Raw genomic sequence first — 20676 nt, forward strand, 5'->3', positions numbered from 1 at the left:
TTAAAACATCATATTTATACACAACACAAATTCTGGGATATAGCTTCAAAGCTTTTCCCCTATTTTAGGGCAGACTGCTGATTACAGAATTATATTTATGCACATTAAATGGTAAAGACTCTGGGCTAAGATAGTTTCCATCTTGAAATAAGAGTAGTTTCATCCCAACAGGGAAGATACAGTGATCACCTCTGTGTGGTGGGGCAAAGCAAGTCATTGAAGTCCTTGAAAAGCCTCTATCTCAGTGAAGTATTTTGAGTGGTACATTTGTAAAGCACCTTAACTGTTTGCATGTTATAGTGTGTCATTACTGTAGATGCAATCCTCAGATTGAAAGCACTGAAATAGCCAGTGCAGGCTGGAGTAGCTCCATGGAACCTAATGGTATGACACTGTTTTACTGCTGTAAAAAAATCTAGTCTTATGATTGCATTTTTATAGATTTTTCCTGTTATGTCCATGTGCAAAAAATCCTTTTTTAAAAATTTCATCCACTTGCTATAAACCATATAGTTTCAATTATTAGAAAGATTAAGGAAGGAAAAAATCACTTCCATTTATATTTTGCAAATGTAGCATTAATGGCTATTCCCAGAATAATGAAATGGTGTATCCAGCTATCAGAGTGATGATCAGAGTAATAAAAGGTAAGTGGAGCCTAGTAGTTTAACTATATGAACACAGTCTATTATCTGCTAACACCGACAAATTAATAAATAATTACTTCAAAAGGAAAAGACATGTCTCTAAAGCTCAGCTGTTGACTTTTGTCTCCACATTTGATGTCACCAGAACGAGCAGACTCCACTCTGTGCTCTGCCCAATTTTCATATAATTCCTCTGTCATCTTTAGGGTCCATACAATCACTATAGCTCATCATTATTAATTTGTAGTTTCAAAACTGATTAAAAATTGAATTAAAGGTTGTAAGTATTTGTATCAGTGGCTTCAGGGAAAAACATGAGAAATCCCGTTGCACTCTTTCTCACATACACTAAGGTGAAATTCAAGAAACCGAGGTACCAGAACATGAAAGGTAAGCACAACATACTAAAGTCCTCCAGCAGATTAATTAAACATAATCTTCTGTACTTCTTGCAGCTTTTTTGTATGAAATATAGCACTGGGTATGGCATTATTAAATTAATTTATATCTTTAAATTGATAATGCGATGACAAGCTTGGCTGATAAAGGTAATAGTATGGGTGTAATAAAATTCAGTAGGCATTTCCTTTGCTATCGCATCACATTTTGATTAAGAGATTGAAGCAATACAAATCAGCCTGGAATGCATTATTGACTGATAGGTCTTAAAACATAATTGCAAACAGAGGACTATGAGTGAGGTGATGAGTTACTAGTGGGGCCAAATGTGATGTAACATTTTATCATGGACTTGGAGGAAAAATTGTAATTACCGATTACTTCAGATGGTACAGACAGTGGGAAAGAGGTGATAGGAATGAAAAGGACAAGTCACTAATAAAGGGTTATCTCAATTATTTTGCAAATATGACTATCAGGTCAGCCAGGTTTAGGCTTACCTCTCCGTGCATGAGTTCCTGTCTCAATTATTTAAGCTCAAACTAACTTGTCCAATAATATTTTCTAATCCTGATTGCTTTGCTTTGACAACATTCCTGAGCTTTATTACTCAGAAGTCTTCTTCTCTTCTAACTAAAATTCAGAATGCCCTACTGAGTCTTGAGGTCACTTTTAAAACTGTTCTCAAGACTAGATCTCACAAGATCTCACAGTGCCAGGGCACCTGACAGCACACATGGGATGCCATGGCCAAAGGTGCCCTCAGGGTGTCTTGATATGGGACGTACAGAGCTGCAAGGTGCAAGCAAGGAAGAGTTCCTGGCAGTGGAGTTAACTCTTCCATCTCACAGGCTTTCCTAATTTCACTCTGAGACCTGTTGTCAGGCACTGGAACAGGCTGCCCAGGGAAGTGGTGGAGTCACCATCCCTGGAGGTGTTTAAAAGGCATTTAGACGAGGTTCTTAGGGACATGGGTTAGTGCTAGAGTTAGGCTAGGTTATGGTTGGACTTGATGATCCTGAGGGTCTCTTCCAACAGAAATGATTCTATGATTTTATAAAGGTCTGCAAAAGATGCAGGACATTGCTGAAATAATATTAAAGAGTATGTAACTGGAGTACAGCCTCCTACAGCACCTTTAAGACATCTGTTCACATTTGGTGACAGAAAAAAAAACCTCTTTGCTTGCAATTGAGATGTAGCTTAATGAGATTACAAAAGAAATTATATGAACTACTTGTCTCTCTATGAAAGGGATGTGAGCTGATAGATCAGATGCCTCTTCTCGTCCAACTTTGACATTCCTATCAAGGTTTGGACTCCTTGTGTTAAAGATGACTAGATACACACAGAGGTGTCATCAAGAAGAGCCTGGCAAAACTGAGTGAAGGAGAGGAGCACACATCTCTGCAAAGATACATTTGTGAGGTAATCATAGCTGCTGGGGCCTTGTGTGAAATAAAGCAGATCCTTGTTTTAGGGATCTGCTCCTCTCTATAGGTTCCAGATGGCATGTCTCTTGGTGTGAGCACCACTGTGCCTCAGAAACAAGGCAGAGAGACCAGAGAGAGATCAGAGAGACCAAAATCCCCAGAGAAGCCCAATTGTAATGCTGGTTCTCAGCGTGTGCAAACAAAGAGCACTGGAGTCATCAACAAAATTAGAGCAAAAATAATCTTCCTGAAAGCCTTTATAAAACAGCATTGCCATTGGAGCATTCCCTTCTCACTGGAGGAGACTGAAGTCCATGCTCAGCACTGAACAACTCCAGTGATCTCACCCACCCTCTTCTCGTTTTGAAGGCGAGCCCTGAAAGAGGAAGAAATGAGGGATCTTGTAGCCAGAGGCAGAGCTTCACTTTGCTGGCAGACATCAAGAGCGCTTGCTCCCAGCTGTACCCTCATGCTGGGCACCCAACATTTTGTACACTGAGCACTGACCTGGGAGGTGGGACTGCAGGATTGAAGTCTCCTGGGCCAAGGAGGGAATTCAACCCAGGCCTCTCACTTTCTAAAACAGGTGCCCTGCTCTGACAGACGGGGAAGTGGTAACAGAGACGGTGTGATTTGCATGGTAATGGAGGCTAATGGAAGAAAGTCAACTGGAAACACCAGTGTTAATGGTGTCACGGGTGGGGTGTGGTGTAAGAGGGAATGAGAAGGCTTCTTTATGTATTCTAGAGCTGTCATGTTTAAGCAAGTAAACTTGCCTTCCTGTGAGATAAATTCCTTCATCAAACAGCATTAAGATTGAACAGTATGACCCTAAAAAAAAAACCTCAGGGCAAATTATTTTGGAAAATGACCCTAAATTAATTTCACATCTTCATTACCTACTTTATATTTTAAACTTTAAAGATACAACATTAATTATTATATGCATATTCCTATATTTACTATTTTCTATACTATTGTTTATAAATATAACAAAATTTAATCCTGAAATATACAAGATCAGTATATTAATTTTCTTAATAAGAAGACTGAAGTCAGCAAGTTTCATTAACACTCCCCACACACATTATCATGCAAGAACTACCTGCCTCTTCAAAGTCTAACAGAATGTTTATTCATACCTTCAAATTGTCTCCTACTTAGCTTCTGAGCAGAAGTGTTTAAATTAAACACACATCTTCACATTGTGCTTCAGCGTTAGCTACTCAAACTGAAAAACCCTTCCTTAGAGTGCTAGAAAATCAACGACAATACTCAGCAAAATCTGTAAGAGATTATGAAATACAAGCAAGCAGATGGACAAGTAGTAACCTGGAGAAAGGGTGATATAAGATGCTTCTCCCTGAAGATACTGATCCCCTCTGCCTTGCCAGCTTTTCCTCAAGAAGAGGGAAGGGTAAACAGCTGCCTTCTCTTAATTTGTTATGCCCTCGTCACCAAAATATTACCTGATACAACAGTCATGATATATAAATTATTATTTATACTTGTTTAAAAAAAAATCGTACAGTAGTTGTGACCATTTTATAGCTGCTGAATGCCATTTATTGTTGCTTTGTATATAATTTTAGCTAATTAAGCCTGTTTTCTGCCTTCTATGGACAGTCTTCTAGTTGGCAAGTTTGCAGACAGTGCAAGGGAGTAGAAAAACAGGACTCCTGCAGTCATGGATTCTAGCCATTTGTGCAGAACTTTGTTTCCAGCCAGGGCTGTGACCCCACTCCTTCTGCCATGACTATATTTTTAGTTATAAAGCAATAGACTCTTTGCCACCTGTTACAAGGTGGATTTGACTGTCACCAATGCCAACTGAATATATAAAACCCTACCAGAACAAAATGCTGATGTTTGATACCTCTGTAGCAGTCTGTTCAGTCTGGAGACAAGGAGGCTGAGGGGAGACCTTATCGCTGTCTACAGCTACCTGAAAGGAGGTTGTAGCATGAAGGGTGTTGGTCTCTTTTCTCCAGCAACAAGTAAAAGGACAAGAGGAAGTGGCCTCAAGTTGTGCCAAGAGACGTTCAGATTGGATATTAGGAAAAAATTCTTGACAAAAAGGGTTGTCGGGCATTGGAACAGGCTGCTCAGGGAAGTGGTTGGGTCATCATCCCTGAAGGTGTTTAAAAGATGTATAGATGAGGTTTAGTGCTAGAGTTAGGTTATGGTTGGACTTGATGATCCTGAAGGTCTCTTCCAACCAAAATGATTCTATGATTCTATAAATGTCTGCAAAAGATGCAGGACATTGCCGAAATAATATTAAAGAGGATGTAATTGGAGCACACGCTCCTTCAGGTAGCATTGTCATGAAGAGTTAAGCTTCAGTTTCATACACTTAAATATCTGTGATGTAGGTGTCACAGATAAGCAATACACAGAATTTAGTTGCCTAATTATATGTACCTATTGTCATCTAAAATACCCTTGTACATCCTGCCATGTGGCATCTCACATACTCTATGGTGTTTCAAACACCACTGAGTGCTTACGTTTAAGCATCTGAACTCAGTCACTGTATTCAAGAGAGCTGAGCCAACCATTGAGCTCATCCTAAAGCGGACAACAGCATTTGGTTGGCAGAAGAGCTCTCTACAAGAGACTAGGTGACTCTTTCAAGGTGAGATGAATCATGCTCTAGGCTGTATTGACTGCGGGTTGAATTCACTTGTGTGAACATGGGCACCTGGACCCGTCTGTGACTCTGAGGAGTAGCCGAGACACTGCTGATCATGGCTTTCCCCAGCCATTTGCTCTTCTTAGGAGAGCAGAGAGAGTCTGCCACAATTCTGTTCTACCGTGTGGGCCAGAAAATGTCTCAACTGCAATAGTATGAGGTCAAACATACCAAATGTTGGAAAATGACAATTCCTGAGGTGTTGGGTTGGATTAGCTTATTCTTCGACTTTTCATTTTTCCTGAAGTACCATAAATTACATACATTTGCACTCTTCTGTATTATATTTTAGTTGAAAACTGTCAGATTTTCTTACAGATTGTTACTGAGCTTTTCATAATTCACATAAATAAGGAGAAGTAAAATCAAATAGTCTACTATATTGTACATAAAAACCTGCAAAATATTCTTTGTGTATTTTAAGCCTGAGGAAGTCTGTAGAACTTATCAAAATTTATTTCACATCGATCGTGTTCTCTATCTAAAATGTTTAAAAAATTCTCTCAGCAGCCTAAGTATTACTAATTTATCCTTCATGTGAATAGTATCATTTAAATCACAATTTTAATAAATTAATTTGAAGCAAAGTAGGCATGAATCTCCTCTCACTTGTATTAATTTTACACTGAAATAACCTCAATGACTTTAATGGATGTGCTTTCGAATTGTACTACAGTGTGAAAAAGAGGCAGGCGATGTGTCTTTCTGCAATATCTGCTAAAGTAAACAATTATCCTTGCAGCATAAAGATTAATATTGGACAAGTCGGAATACACATTTTAGCATAACAATTTCAACTCATGTATGAATGATTTTTACTTACTTTGAGCATAGATAGACCTTTTCCAAATCAGTTAATAATTACGCAGTTTTTCATATCTTTGTTAAACATGCTTTTCTATTAAAGTTTAGCATCCCTTGGGCAAACAATAATTATATGATATGGTTTCCTGGTTAAACAAAGTTGTAATTTCAATTAGGTTAAAAAGTAAAAAACCGAAGATAAGACCCTCAGGCGTAAACAAAATTTATTAACACATTTATCATAACTTAACTTCGTCTTTGAGACACTAATTGTATAGTTACTACCACATTCGTCGTTTTGCACAGTGAAAAAATATGAACATATCCATCCAAATTAAGACCTTAAGATTTCAGAGGACCCATAATTAGCAAAAGTTAAACATGATATTTGCAATCAGGATAAAAATATTAAAAATGTAACTGAAAACAAGTTACAGGATAATTTAAGCATTTCCTTTAATGGATTCTTCTGCTTAAAGAGAAATCACACCTTGATGTTATCTGTTTTAGCACAATCTTACACTTAGAGAGTGAAGGTTGACTTTATCAGGTCATATGAAAGGAAATACCTTTCATGTGATAACTTTGACATCTTACTTTGTAAATGAGTACTTTGGTGAGTTGCAGAAATAGCCTAAGACAAACTTGCCTTTTGACAGATGACATTTAAAATATACTACAAATACCATCCTGTGACATATGTGCTACACACAGAGCAGAAATACAACGTCTTTCACTTTGAAAGATAAAACTATAAAAAAATATCAGAGGAAGTCTAAAAAGTTTTCACAAATAAAACTCAATACAACTCAAACTGGAATATTTAGAATTTTTTCAGTGTCAGTTAATAGTGTGCACTGGAAACATTAAATAATTCAGAAAAATGCACCAGTACTAATGGTTTTAAAATAAAATACAATACACACAAACAGACATGCGAGTCTGTATATACATTTTTATTGTGCTTTTCTTATGGCTATTATTTGGGCATCTCTTAAACTGTTACAAACCTGTGACTCGAAGTTTATCTGTGCCAATTACAACCTCATTTTCATCCACTGTAAAAAGCGGCTTGCCATCCTTTGAGTTGATCTGAAATTGCTGACCGTGGAATTCTACCATTTTAGGACCTGTAAAGCACAGTAGAATAATGGAATAATTACATCAGTTTTCTTCAACTTCCTAAATAAATTGCTAATAATTTGAATCGTGGTCTTAATAATTTAGTGACTCATTTAAGTACATTAAGGATCATGAAGCACAGCTATTCTAAGGACAGTGGCCATGTAAGTACTTAAGTCTGATAAGTCTATTTACATGATCTGATTTGTTTTTCAAACTCTGCCTGGAGTCATAACTTCAAATTGGGTTTCCAGGGAATTTAGGAGATCCCTCATGAATTTATCAATGCAAACATTCATGTTCTTGGTGTTGAAACATCTAAGATCCTTTTATCAGTATGAGTCTATAATTTCTTTTTTTTTAACATAGAAACTAATTATCAAAATCTTCACAGCATTTTCCCTTTTGATTCTGGAGGCTCAAATGCTTTAAAATTTACAAGCATCCCATGTAAGGGCAGGGCCCTCAGCTCTTCGTAACAAATGCCAGTTTAGCTCCAGTTTATCTACCAAATGTTACCGATCATGTTCTTAGGAGAGTTCCAAAAAGCTGCAATGCTATTTACAATTGAATCTAGTACTCAAAAAATTAAAGTAATTGTATGCAAGAGAGTCTTTCCATATTATTAGATCCTAAATTCAGTAAATCATTCTGTTCTACAGTACTGTCTTGGTAGCAGGTATAAATCAAATCCTTAATATGCTACTTTCTGACTAGCTGATCAATTAAAAATTCGCGTCACATGAGTCTGAATGTCTATTGGATAGAATAATCATCTAAATCTATGTTCAGAATTAAAATTACAGAGAATGGTCAAAGCAGTTGAGATTATCTAGTGGAGTGCCTCAGGGGTCAGTACTGGGGCCAATATTATTCAATATATTCATTAACAATTTGGACGAGGGAATTGAGTGTACTATCAGCAAGTTTGCTGATGACACTAAGCTGGGAGGAGTGGCTGACACGCCAGAAGGCTGTGCTGCCATCCACCGGGACCTGGACAGGCTGGAGAGTTGGGCAGGGAATAACCTGATGAAATTTAACAAGGGAAAGTGTAGAGTCCTGCATCTGGGCAGGAACAACCCCAGGTTCCAGTATAGGTTGGGAAATTACATATTAGAGAGTAGTGTAGGGGAAAGGGACCTGAGAGTCCTGGTGGACAACAGGATGACCATGAGCCAGCACTGTGCCCTTGTGGCCAGGAAGGCCAATGGCATCCTGGGATGTATTAGAAGGGGGGTGGTTAGCAGATCGAGAGAGGTTGTCCTTCTCCTCTACTCCGCCCTGGTGAGACCACATCTGGAATATTGTGTCCAGTTCTGGGCCCCTCAGTTCAAGAAGGACAGGGAACTGCTGGAGAGAGTCCAGCGTAGGGCAATGAAGATGATTAAGGGAGTGGAGCACCTCCGTTATGAAGAAAGGCTGAGGGAGCTGGGTCTCTTTAGTCTGGAGAAGAGGAGACTAAGGGGGGATCTTATTAATGTTTATAAATATATAAAGGGTGAGTGCCATGAGGATGGAGCCAGGCTCTTCTCGGTGGCAAACAATGATAGGACAAGGGGTAATGGGATCAAGCTGGAACACAAGAGGTTCCACTTAAATTTGAGAAAAAACTTCTTCTCAGTAAGGGTGACAGACACTGGAACAGGCTGCCCAGGGAGGTTGTGGAGTCTCCTTCTCTGGAGACATTCAAGACCTGCCTGGACATGTTCCTGTGCGACCTCACCCAGGCGTTCCTGCTCCAGCAGGGGGATTGGACTAGATGATCTTTTGAGGTCCCTTCCGATCCCAAACATACTGTGATACTGTGATACTTTTCAGCACTTTTTAAAAAGGTAATCCACAGACGATCCACGGGGTCGAGAGGCACTGAGCTGCCTTCTGCCCAGGAAGAACCTGTCTTACCATGTGTACTCCCATAAACATTAAATATCTTCCAGGCAGTAATTCTCACAGCAAATAGGATATTTTATTAGCTTTTATGTTAAAATGGCATTAGGTGATGGATGATTGATCCTGCTAAGAAATACATTCAGGTACTTCCTAAAATCTGCATAGTAAGCTGATGCAAGAGATAAACAGCATAAGGTCCTATACAAATTGCTTACTACTTCACTCAGTAGACGCAAATTATTGCTTTTCATTGCTCGTCAAGCATGGAAAGGGTTATAGAGGCCATAATGTCCCAAACTAGGCCAGAGAGCCCAATCCCGATTCTACTTGAAAATGACGAGGGCAGAGGGCAGAACTCTTCAGCACATTATACTCTGTTGGACATGTGCACCCAGGCACCACCTCACCAATCTCCATGCAGCTGTTCTCTACAGCCCCTCCAAAGCACATGGCTTTATTTCTGAGAACTGTATTACAAAAAGTGAGCTGTGAAAACATCTTCATTCAGTGAAAACGTGTTATGCATTTTTTTTTAATTTTTTTTTTAGTGAAAGAAGCAGTTCTGGTTAAGTGAAGAAAGGATGGATCACTACCAATGCTTTCCTAGAAAATCTTGGTTAAGGTGTTTTGTTGTTTCTATTTCTGCCCAGCAGCAGTAATCAAACTGCCCATGTATGTAGTGTAGGTAGATCTTTGTTTATTCAAACAAATGAAAGACCTAAGTAAACTGGCTGTTATCGACTTCCCTGGTGCTGCAGGGTCCGGTTCCTCTTCTCATCCTTCCCATTCATCCAACACCATGATTACAGTGCTCACTATGAGTGTGAGAAACACAAATTAAAGCCTCTGCTGCCCAATATAGCACAGGTTGAGAGGTTCAGGCACACTGAGGGTACCACATGTTGGCCAGAAAGGATTTAAGGACTGATTCTCAGTCTCTTCTGTTGAAGATGTTTTATACTGGATAGAAAAGGAAGGTACTATTTGGAGTCTTGATTTCCTCCACAGGAAGGGACCTCAAGTGTCTGGTTTCCAGGGTCAATACGCTGGCTGTAGGACTGCTGGAGAAAAGTTGCTCTACCATCTCTTCTCCTGATGCTGCTTACTGTCAGAGCTCATTCTAAAAAGCAGGCAATTAAAATATCTGCTGGATTAGACCCAGTAGATGAGACAGAAATGAGAATGCTTACTCCGTAGGCTCTGACAAGGTTAAGTATTTTTCTTTTGAGAGCTGTCAATATTTTAGTAGGTCTGGCATGCCAGAAGTGAATATTTTTATATAGCAATAGAACATTTATTGATTAACATCATTAATAACTGAGTAAGAATCCTGAAGACTTACATTTTAGGTATATGTACTTTAAAGTAAAGTAGGTGCCCAAGAACTTCCGCAGACTCAGTTCTAAGCTGAGAGGTTTTATAGTGCGGGTAATCTAATTAAGAAATGCTGTAAGTATGTTTGTGCAAGCCTGTGTAAACAATAGGCAGCATATAATATCTCTAAAAGACAACTAAGAAATAGATATTGTTAGTTTATGTATAATTGCTAATTATTTGCACATGATCACAGAAAAATACTTTACTATGATAAAATATTTTATGTTTAGAAGGAATGCCTCTACTGACTTCCTCGGTACAAAAGCTTTGAAAATAAATTGCTGGACCTGAATAGCAGCACTTCTGTTCTTTCCTTCTCAGTACCTTGGTAGACACTGAAGTTTTAACTGATCATAAAGCATTGGAAAGAACAATGGGTTTAAAAGAACTGGAGAAGTGTGACATGATATGCACCAGCCCTAGCTTGATGTCATCTAGGAGTACATTTATCTTCCTGATATATGCTAATTTGCAGAATCTATTTTAGAAACAGTCTTGTCAAAGGAAGATTTTTCATGTTTCTCATAGTTAGAACAGGGAAGAACTACCTCAAACAGCACTAATCAATTAATTCAATTTTTACATCTGCATATTGCCAGAAAATTGACAGGTTTTTTTTGTTAATTGCATTGTTACAGAATGTAGATTAATTCACAGAGAGATGTGACATGACAAAAGAAAGAAGTTATGGGATAAAGGATCTGCTTTAACTGTTTGAATTAAGACGCATATATACACACTAAATAGCATTTACATACCTTGGACCAAATTATTTTCCTTTCACCTAACCAAAGTAAACAACGCATGTTGTGCAGACTGATTTTCTCAGCTGTCCTCTCAAATGCAAGTTTCAAGCATGGTATCCATACAGAACACCATACTGATACAACAGGAGATGCAATCTATACAAGTTTAATTAAATTGGTACATGCATGCACTAACCCCATTCCAACAGTGACTAGAACAAGGCTGGGATCCAGCCTTTCCACTCCCAGCTAATTGTTTTTATCATTAGACCACCTAAGCCCATCCTTGGACTTTCCTCTGTTCTTCTGCTCAATATCTCATTACGCCAGGCAAAGCAGAACACCTTTACCCAGATAAATTGAGGGAGTCCTAGTGAGACAGGGGAAAAACAGAGAAAAATCTCCTTAGAAGGGGAACAACAGGTATAAAGGATTTGTAGAAAAGTGCTCATCCTGGCTGAGCAGTAAGCTTTAGCAAACTAATCAATACATCTCTATCAACAAATTAGAGAAAGTCAAGGCAGAGGAGACACAAGCACTGCCAATCTCTGCTAATCTTGTGGCATGCACCTTGGCACAATCTCAACCTGTGCCACACAGTGGCCTCCCAGACCGTGTCCCTGACCTGGGGCTGTTCCTCGCAGACGGGATGGATGAAGCTCTCCAGCTCAGGAGGGCAGCACGCTGAGCTGTGTCCTGATTGCTGTGCCACACTGTGGGGCCTGGCCTGGCCTGGTCGCTAAGGCAGATGTAGTCTATTTGACCCGCTAAACACTTCCCTACTTTAGATGTCTCTGCTCATGCACTGAGTGAGTCATTAAAGTATGTAGGGGTTGTTATTGCTTAAGAAAAGTTTGGTGCCTATTGCTCTTGACACTTTTTATTTTTTTCCTTCACAAGAGTTAGGATAATCTAAACATTGAACTTAAGCATGTAGAGGGGCAATTAGGTAGGATTTAAGATGGGTCCATTATGACCTATCTGTATTATATATTGAAGCTAGACTTATATAAGAAAAAGCACTACAAGCACTAACAGCACTCATTGCACACCATATGCTTGCCAAAGGAGTCTTACCTGGAGGCTCTTTGAAACTACAACTCACGGCCTTGCCCATGCTGGGTTTGCATCCATAGTTCTCTTCTGGTTTATCCTGGCCCTTGCAGACTTGCATACATCTTTTACAAGAATCTTGTAATAGTTTTCTCAACATGAATGCCTCAGTAAAGTGTGACAAGGATTGTCCTATAGATAATCATTATTATAAAAGGATAGTATGCATAACAAATGATGCATATTAGCTTTTTAGAGGGAATGCTAGGGTAAACTGAATTCAAGCGTATGTGTTATTCATGCTAGAGATGAGACATCTCAGTATATGTGGAACAACTTTCAAAAACTAAAAATAGGCTTTCAAAGAAACGCAGATAAATTTAGGTAACCAAAATTAGCCATTAATTTCTCTTTGTTGTATTTCACAATACACATGCATTAGCTATATTGCAATAACATTAATTGTATTGTGACCCCAGTAAGACTAATTTTCAGCTCATAAGCAGCAGACAAATTCCATATCTGAAACTTTAATCTCCTAATTCCTAAATGCATTTTGTTTACAACCCTACTATACTAACGGCATGTAAATCAACTAATACTGTGTAATACTTGTTGATAAAATCCTACAATTAAAAACATAACACGACTGAATGCAGGTTATAGAGAGCATTTGAACTGTTTTCCCATTGCTGCCTGAGGCATCACAGGAATTCCCAGGACAATCAGTTATCCTCACTAATCAGGGTGACCAGTAATTGCTCATTGTTTCTTTTCACTTCCTTCTTTAACATGTGTAGTTCTGATACAGACCTCATATGTGACCATCACATCACACACCTGTTGACACTGAGGATGTCACTTTAAATGCTGAAAAATTGTTCCAAAACCAAATGACCTACTGCTTGCAAAAAAGCACACTGCTAAACAGCAGTATACTTTTCATTTGAGTCTAAATATTAAACTAAAGCTGTAATGACTAAATTACTTTTTTTCATAAATAAGTTTTCATAGTGATATGCTTAGCTAGTTTTAAATTAAATGTATAGTGATTTGCTACTTACTTTTTTCTGCGATTTGTTTAAGTTCTTTTCAATACTACATCCATTTAAATACACAATTGTCTCACAAAAAGATTAACAGCGTACGCATTTAATATAAAACAAAACATAACTGTGAATCAAACCAGGAAATTAGAGAAGAGGATCTGTTTAGAAGTCTGTAGGAAGTTTTAGCAGCCACTTGTCATTCTCTAAATTTTGCTTGATCTGAATCAACTAAATTTCACTATAAAATAAAACTAGCATTTATGTTTTGATATGATCAGATTCATGGATACCTAAATTTTATACTTCCAGAAGTAAAAATCCCTACTTTAATACCCTTGGAACAAATATTGTAAATTCTTGATCATAGGAAGACTTAATCACCTCAAAAATACTTCAATGAAGTTTCCAATTTATCTTTCTATTAATTACTCCTATGTTGTATCTTTCCTTCTTATAATCCAGTTGGAGAGCAATTAAAGTTGTGCAAATAATCATCTTCCTGCAGTACAAAGATCTTCAAGAAATATGTCCTGGCTTTTATCTTAAAGATAAAAAGTAACTTATTTGGACAAAAATGGAGTTTTTAATGAAAGCCTTCTGGGAAAAATAAAAGCTAAATGATTTTACAATGTCATTAATTAAGTCAAGTTTATGAAACTGGCTTCAGGGTTTTCCATGTAAAAACATCATCAAACTCTTCTTGCATACATCATGCTTCATTAACACTGTTCTCTTCCTATTATGCCTCTGATGAAAAAATACCGTCACTTGAAAATGAAATGTCAAAGCGCTGAGAAGAAAACTAGAAATTATTTGACATTGGAAAGTAGTAGTTTATAGACGGCAATTAATGCTAATGAAGCAATATATTAGGCACTGACATCTGTTTCCTTAGAATGTTGTTCTAGTTTGAAAAAAGAGGGGTGGGATAGCACAAATAGTCTCATTGTAACAGCTGTTCAGATTAATGTGATGGACCTGAAAACAGTCTCTAGGCAGAGTTTTGACTGTAATTGTGTTTTAGGCTACATAAAGCATTTTGACTTTTACCATATTCCCATGCTTTCTGAGTGGTGCTGATTTCATGTTTTCAAAGTGCAGAACAGCTTCATAATACAGCTGGATCTAAAAACTGATGTTACTGTTCCTTGGTGTAAATGATTGAACTAGAAAAGGACCAGCAGCCCACTGTATGGGATCTATTCTCACAGACCTTGCATGACTTTGGAAGACTCTTGGTGCATGTGGTGGTGCTGGTTTTGTTTGTTTTAAATTTTTGTTGTTGTTGTGTCTTTTTTTTTTTCCCTGTTTTGTTTTGGTTTTTCTCCTGAAAAAGACATATTTCAAGCAGAACTTAGGGTCTTCTGTAAGTTGAAGCTTCCTTACATAATCCTTGAATAACATATATTTTCGAAAACTGGTCCTACTTTTCAGTAAAGATAGTTGGAAACATGCTGCTTCCTTAATATGAGGCACTGCAACGCCATAGCAAAATTTTACTCTATTATATTAATCTGCTGGGAGGCTGTATATGTAAATATGCTTAGATGAAGAATCACTTACTGTTTGATATCAATGTTGTTCTTAAGTATTTGAAAACTAACTATATAGTCTATATGTTTCTTTTATACATATTATATATTTGTTATCATTCATTATTGAAAAAGTTTGATAATATTTTAAACTAAGTTGCTTTTATGACCCAGGGTATAAATCAGAGTTGCTGCATTTCTTTTTTATTCTAGGATTGAATAAGGCTTTGAAGCGGTAAGAACAGGAATCCTGGACGACAGTTAGCAGCTTTCTTCAACCGCTTGCTTGGATTATCAAAGAAAGTTCTAGACATTTCAGTTTTGAGGGCTGATGAGCAAGCTGTGATAATGACATCTGAATCTTATTCATTATTTTAAAGACAGGAGCTATTCTAATGAAAATAGTTACCATCTGTTCTGTAGACATCCTTGCCTTGCCTATAGGCATCTCTCTCCATGGCTTTCTTAATTCCCTCTGACTCTCCATCCTGAACCTTCCCACATCTGTGCCTTGTTTAGATCGCTTCCTTGCTCTTGGTTGGCCAACACCCTTTTTTGAAGCCCCATTTATCTCAGAAATATTCCCAAAGCAATCATATCCCTGTAATCCCTTAACTAAAAGTCCCTTCTTTTTTTTTGCTTTAAATTATTATTTTAATTATTTACTTGGTTTTTAATATGAATTTCTTTGGTCATATGTGAATTTCAAATGATTTTAAAGAGTAACTCAAAAATGGGCACCTTTGTCATCCAGAGCCAAGTCAAAAAAGAGTAAACCATGGAATTAGTTATTTTTTTAGTTATTTTCCCTATTATTTTGAAAGTATTCTCTTCCTGGAAAGCAGATAAATGCATTTGCATTAAGTGAAGCTGCTGAATGCAGAGTAATTATGGAACGCTGTCCAAAACACAACAAAATCCACAGCATTTTTCAAGAGCTACAATGTCCAGATAACTCCTGCAAGAGGTATGTCATGCAGGTAAACTGAGGAGAATGTAGAGACTTTAAAACAAGAGTGCTTATGGTGGAAGTTGCTCGCATTTTATATCATTTTACTGTATCTGTGATTCATGAGGAAAACCTTTTTCATTCTTGTGTAATATGTGCCTGTTATCCTCATGTGAGGAATTTCATAGAAACTCCTCAAGGAAAGATTAGTTTCACATCTCCCTTGTGAATTACTTCTGTTGAAGACTGGGTATTTAAATCACTCTTAGTAACTTATTAAAGTATTTTAACAGATCATTTGAATCACAATTTTCCATGAGCTAAAAGGTATTTTTGTTATGATCTTATGAGTGATATTATATTATATTGTCGCCTTTGGCATGATCCCAAACTTATCTGTACAGCTCCTTCACAATGGCAACTATTCATATTTATAAGATGAATAGAGTATTGAGACATAATTCCAGCATGCTGGCAACTGTGGAAGGCATTAATTCTTTAGCAAAGGCTTGTGCATATGAAGTTTTTAGGACATCTGCTTAAATGTGTTAGTTTCTGAAATACTAGGAAATTAAGAGAGACATACAGATCTCTCCAGCCATGTTCTCCTGTTGCATTTTCTTAGAAAATGATTCACAACTATCAACTGATATTTACACAAGAAAAAGAGTAACTTCTGCAGTGACCTTTTGTACATGACTCTGCAATAAAACAGTGCTTTAAATATTTACAGAACTAATGCTTAACTGAGAAACTGAAAATATATTGTTGGTTCATATTGAGTGGCAGCTGGACTACTCAAATCTGGCCACAGCAGTAAAAAAAATCATGTGCATAGTGCTTTATATCCTCAAATGTTCCTTGCAAATATTCATTACAATGTTTCCAAAACAGTGAATAAGGGAAAATCACTTAGACTTACCCACATTTAATCTCCCTGTGACTTCCCCATTTGAATTGCGAGCATTTACAGTCACATTGTGAGTAGACTGGAGAAGCAGTGATGAGTCCTGAAGTGTAGAGCAAAAAAAAAGCAGATACAGCACAGTAATTAGAATTGTTAACAATTTAAAAAATTTAGTCTAGTGTTTATATTAACTCAGTCACTGAAATAGCTTTGCAGCTACAAACCATCCACAGATGTCATCAAATAATTTGGGCAGAGATTTTTTTATTACTTCTACTATATCAGAGTTAAAATAAGAAAAAAAATTATAGAGAATACTTTGGGTAAACAAGGTCTGTGTTTTTGGCCCAACTAACATGGTTGCCAACATTTTATCATTTGGAAAAAATGTTTAAGTACTAGATTTACTATATTTCAATACACAGTTGTATGACAGATATTTAATTGAAGTGAGACATTTAAGACAGACATTTAATTAAAGTGAGAGTACCCCACTTTGAACATTTATACTGTCATACTAACTTGGTGAGAAACATGCATTTGCATTCTGCTTCCTCAACCTTCAATGTAGCCTATATGCTTTGGCTTGATTTGGGCACCTGGCATTGATCTCCTGGCAAGAAAACTCAGACAGTGGGTGATAACAAAAGTGAGACGCTGAGTAGCTCAAAGCTGACTCTAACAGGTGACAGTATAGATTAGGGTGTCACTCTAAATTAAATTGTCTCCCTGTCCTGCACTCAGAAGGATGACAGAAGTATAACAACAGACTAAACAGCGTCACCTGCTTGTCCACATCCCTGCACCACGACTTGAGGCTAACACATTCTGCACTCTTCCATATCTGGTGTCCCAGTACACAAAAACACCTGCAGGTCACAAAGCAATGGCACTCGCATTCAGTTTAACTCTCCTCACAGGTTGCATCACAGCTGGGACATCTGCAGAGCCTCAGGCCTACTCATTGCTTTGTGCTACTTAAGGAAGCCAGGGCACGTCAAGCAGGTGTAGTCAGTATCTTCATTCATCCCTACGACGATCCAGACTAGCTGGGGTAGGCAGTTCAAAATTTCATGTCATTCTTAGACTGCAGCCAGCAAGGAATTACTTCACCAAAACATCCCCTGGTGTTAACTCATGACTTGGGTGTTGTGCTTATTCAACTCCTTCCAGGTGATGCAATTTCCATTACTTATTCCGAGACCCTCCAACTCAAACTCCCTGTATTTCAGGCCCATTGGAGCCTCTCCAAACTGCTCCTTGTCTTGAAGAGCAGATGAATAACTGTTTTGAAAGACCTAAATGCCCTCTGATCTGTCAGACCAGATTTATGGACAGTAGTGAAACAGGCTCACGGCAAGAGATCTGGCAGGGGTCATTTGGAAGTGTCCCAAAAGTTTGTGAGGAGTGCATTGAGTGGGCTCTTCTTGTGTTTTTCTTCAATCTACCACATTAATTATCTTTAAATGCAGATGATTTTCAGGGAGATCATACTGGCCATTATCTTTACTTGATTTTAAGTATCAGAAGATAACCTGGGGTAAAAAAGGTCTGCTCACATTCATTTGGATCGGCCAATTGAGCCACATGGGCAGATCTAAAAAGAGGGGAGGAAGTTTTTTGCAGTACAGGTGCTTTCATACTAAAACATACTTTATATCTAAAGGACAGGAACCTAGTAACCGATAAGAGTGCCTAAGCAGATCTCAGTTTCTTACATGAGGATCAGGTAACATGTGATATGAAGAGAGTATTATCAAGCTGCTTGCAACCTCAGAGGGGATGCTCATTCCTAGATAAATGAGTTTTTAACTACTGGAATCTTCTTAAGATCAGTCTCTTTCACATATATGGCTTCTGGTACTTTTTCTGGACTCAAGAGAGACTATGCAGCACCTTGAAGGGCTAATCACTGAAAATCCCTCCCAAGTCATGTTCCCATCATAATTTAATGCTTAGAGTATAAGAGAACCTGAGAATTTTACGTGTGGAATTTTGCTACAAACACTTATCTAATAACAGTGATAGAAACAATACACAACTTGGAATCCAACATATGTTTTGTTTTGGTTTTTTTTAAAGGTATCTTACAAGCAGGAAGACAGGCTATCTCAAAAGAAGTCACTAAGTGACTGATATATTGTAAATTATATCAGGAAAAAGTGAAAGCTAACAGAATTAACACAAATAATGAAAAGTCTTAGGAAAAAAGTAAGCAGTGTGTCAGATTGAATATTAATGTTAATAAGTTAGTATGAAGTAGAAAAGGAAGGTCAAAGATCAGATAAATATATTGCATCTAAGTTCATGTGCTAAATGACCCATAAATCGGGGCATCTTTATTACACTTACTTGTCTACTGTTGGTTGATTTAGAAAAATAAATTAGTTATTTGTGATATCAAATGGAAGTGCAAATAAACTGTATTCTACACCTGCAGCTTTCACATGTCTGTTGTTGACTAATTAAAATCTAGTAACATATTTATAAATGCCCGTCTTTTATCTTTCCATGAATATTTATTAGCTAAGATGCAACAGTGTTGCCCGTAACTGTGTGTTGGACTCATAATGAAGGCATAAACTTGTAATAGGCTCCAGAGATGAGGCACAGCAAGTAGATTTTCTGCCACATATTTTCTCAGCACTTTGGAGACCTCATTAGGTGAGAAAAGCTGTTAGGAGACTGCAAGGGGAACACCAGTCAGGCAAGGGAGAAAGCTGCTCTGGTAGCTATGAGTGCCCCAATTCTTTAACAGACAAACTTAGAAATCATACCAAATAAGCAACTTTATGAGAATAAATACATAGATGGCACTCAGGAGATCAAGCTACAGGCAATGAAGCCTCTAGAGAGCTCAAGTATTTTTAAAAAGCAGGCAAACAAACAAAAAATTTGATGGACTATCAGTTCATAGGGGGCAGAGCTATGCAGTAGCCCGAAGGCTCTAATTAATGCATGCTACTAATGATCACAATGGGTGATTAGACAGCTAAGCTTATACTAGATGCTGCCACACCTCTTTATTCTGATTTTGTGCTAAATACATTAGGAGCTGGAAGGAATATTAAAAGAACACAAAGCGTAGCTTAACACTGCACAATGATTTTTTGGGACAGGAGGAGTTCTTAAGTATTAGCTATGCTGGTCTTAAAATGTTACATGTCTTATTGGATAAAAAACCTCTAGGGAAAGCCACTAAAAGACATAAATAGTATTCCCACTGCCTACGAGGCAGGAAAGAATACAGCATAAGAAATAAAATGGAAATATAGATTTAGCAATGGAATTTCACCATCTAAGGAGGAGCTGTTCCTGCTACTGGAAATACTGAGTAAGTTTCAGAGTTCACCTGGATAATTAAAAACCAATTCAGTTTCTCTCTTTCTTCCTCTAAACACTGTACTTCAATAAAAATCTTTCATACCATACCCATTCTCAGGGCTATTTTGAAGTTAGTTTGATGTTTCGAAGCTTGATAAATATTTTCTTTCTTTTTATTGATAAATATTTTCTTTGACCACGTATGTTATTTTTTTTTTAGCCCAATAATAATATTTTCTGTCTATGTAAAAAACATTCAATCCTAAATATTCCCTTTTAGTCTTGTATATTTTGTATACATAAATAAAGATATGATACGTCTATTGTTCTAGAAGTGACAAAAACTGAACTTATTAGTAAAATTCTAACTTTTCCAAAAAGATCCATTAATTTTAGAGATATTTAAACTATTCTGGAATGGATGAACAAACACAACAAGCAGTTTCATAGGGAAGCCTGCATTAAAAAATAATCTCAGTAAAAATAACAAACAATTTTCTACACACTCCTAAAATTTTAGCATCACTTACATATAATGACCTTTATTATTCCTTTTTGAGATATTTCTTATTGCATGCCTAAGAGAAAAACGTTAATTTTGCCATAGTATCAGACCAGCAGCCTAACGATCACGCTTATAAAGTAGGGAACAATATGTTTATGTACACACATATATACATACGCACACACATATATTTATTTCCATGATAGGTGTATGGACTTTGCCTAAATTCAAGTGTTCAGAA

At 37.3% G+C, this 20676-nt stretch overlaps 1 protein-coding gene across 1 annotated transcript in view; it reads right to left on the minus strand.

The window, feature by feature from the left end:
* SGCG (sarcoglycan gamma) overlaps positions 1-20676 on the minus strand; it is a gene marked incomplete at both ends in the record, with an annotated part of 62750 nt that overhangs the window by 23235 nt on the left and 18839 nt on the right. Inside the window, 2 exons of the mRNA XM_080363934.1 lie at positions 6989-7108; positions 16622-16709. Of these exons, the coding sequence (XP_080220060.1) occupies positions 6989-7108; positions 16622-16709 (208 nt within the window). The remainder of the gene's footprint in view (positions 1-6988; positions 7109-16621; positions 16710-20676) is intronic.

The sequence above is a fragment of the Nesoenas mayeri genome, assembly GCF_963082525.1.
Source record: "Nesoenas mayeri genome assembly, chromosome: 1".
Lineage (NCBI taxonomy): Eukaryota > Metazoa > Chordata > Aves > Columbiformes > Columbidae > Nesoenas > Nesoenas mayeri.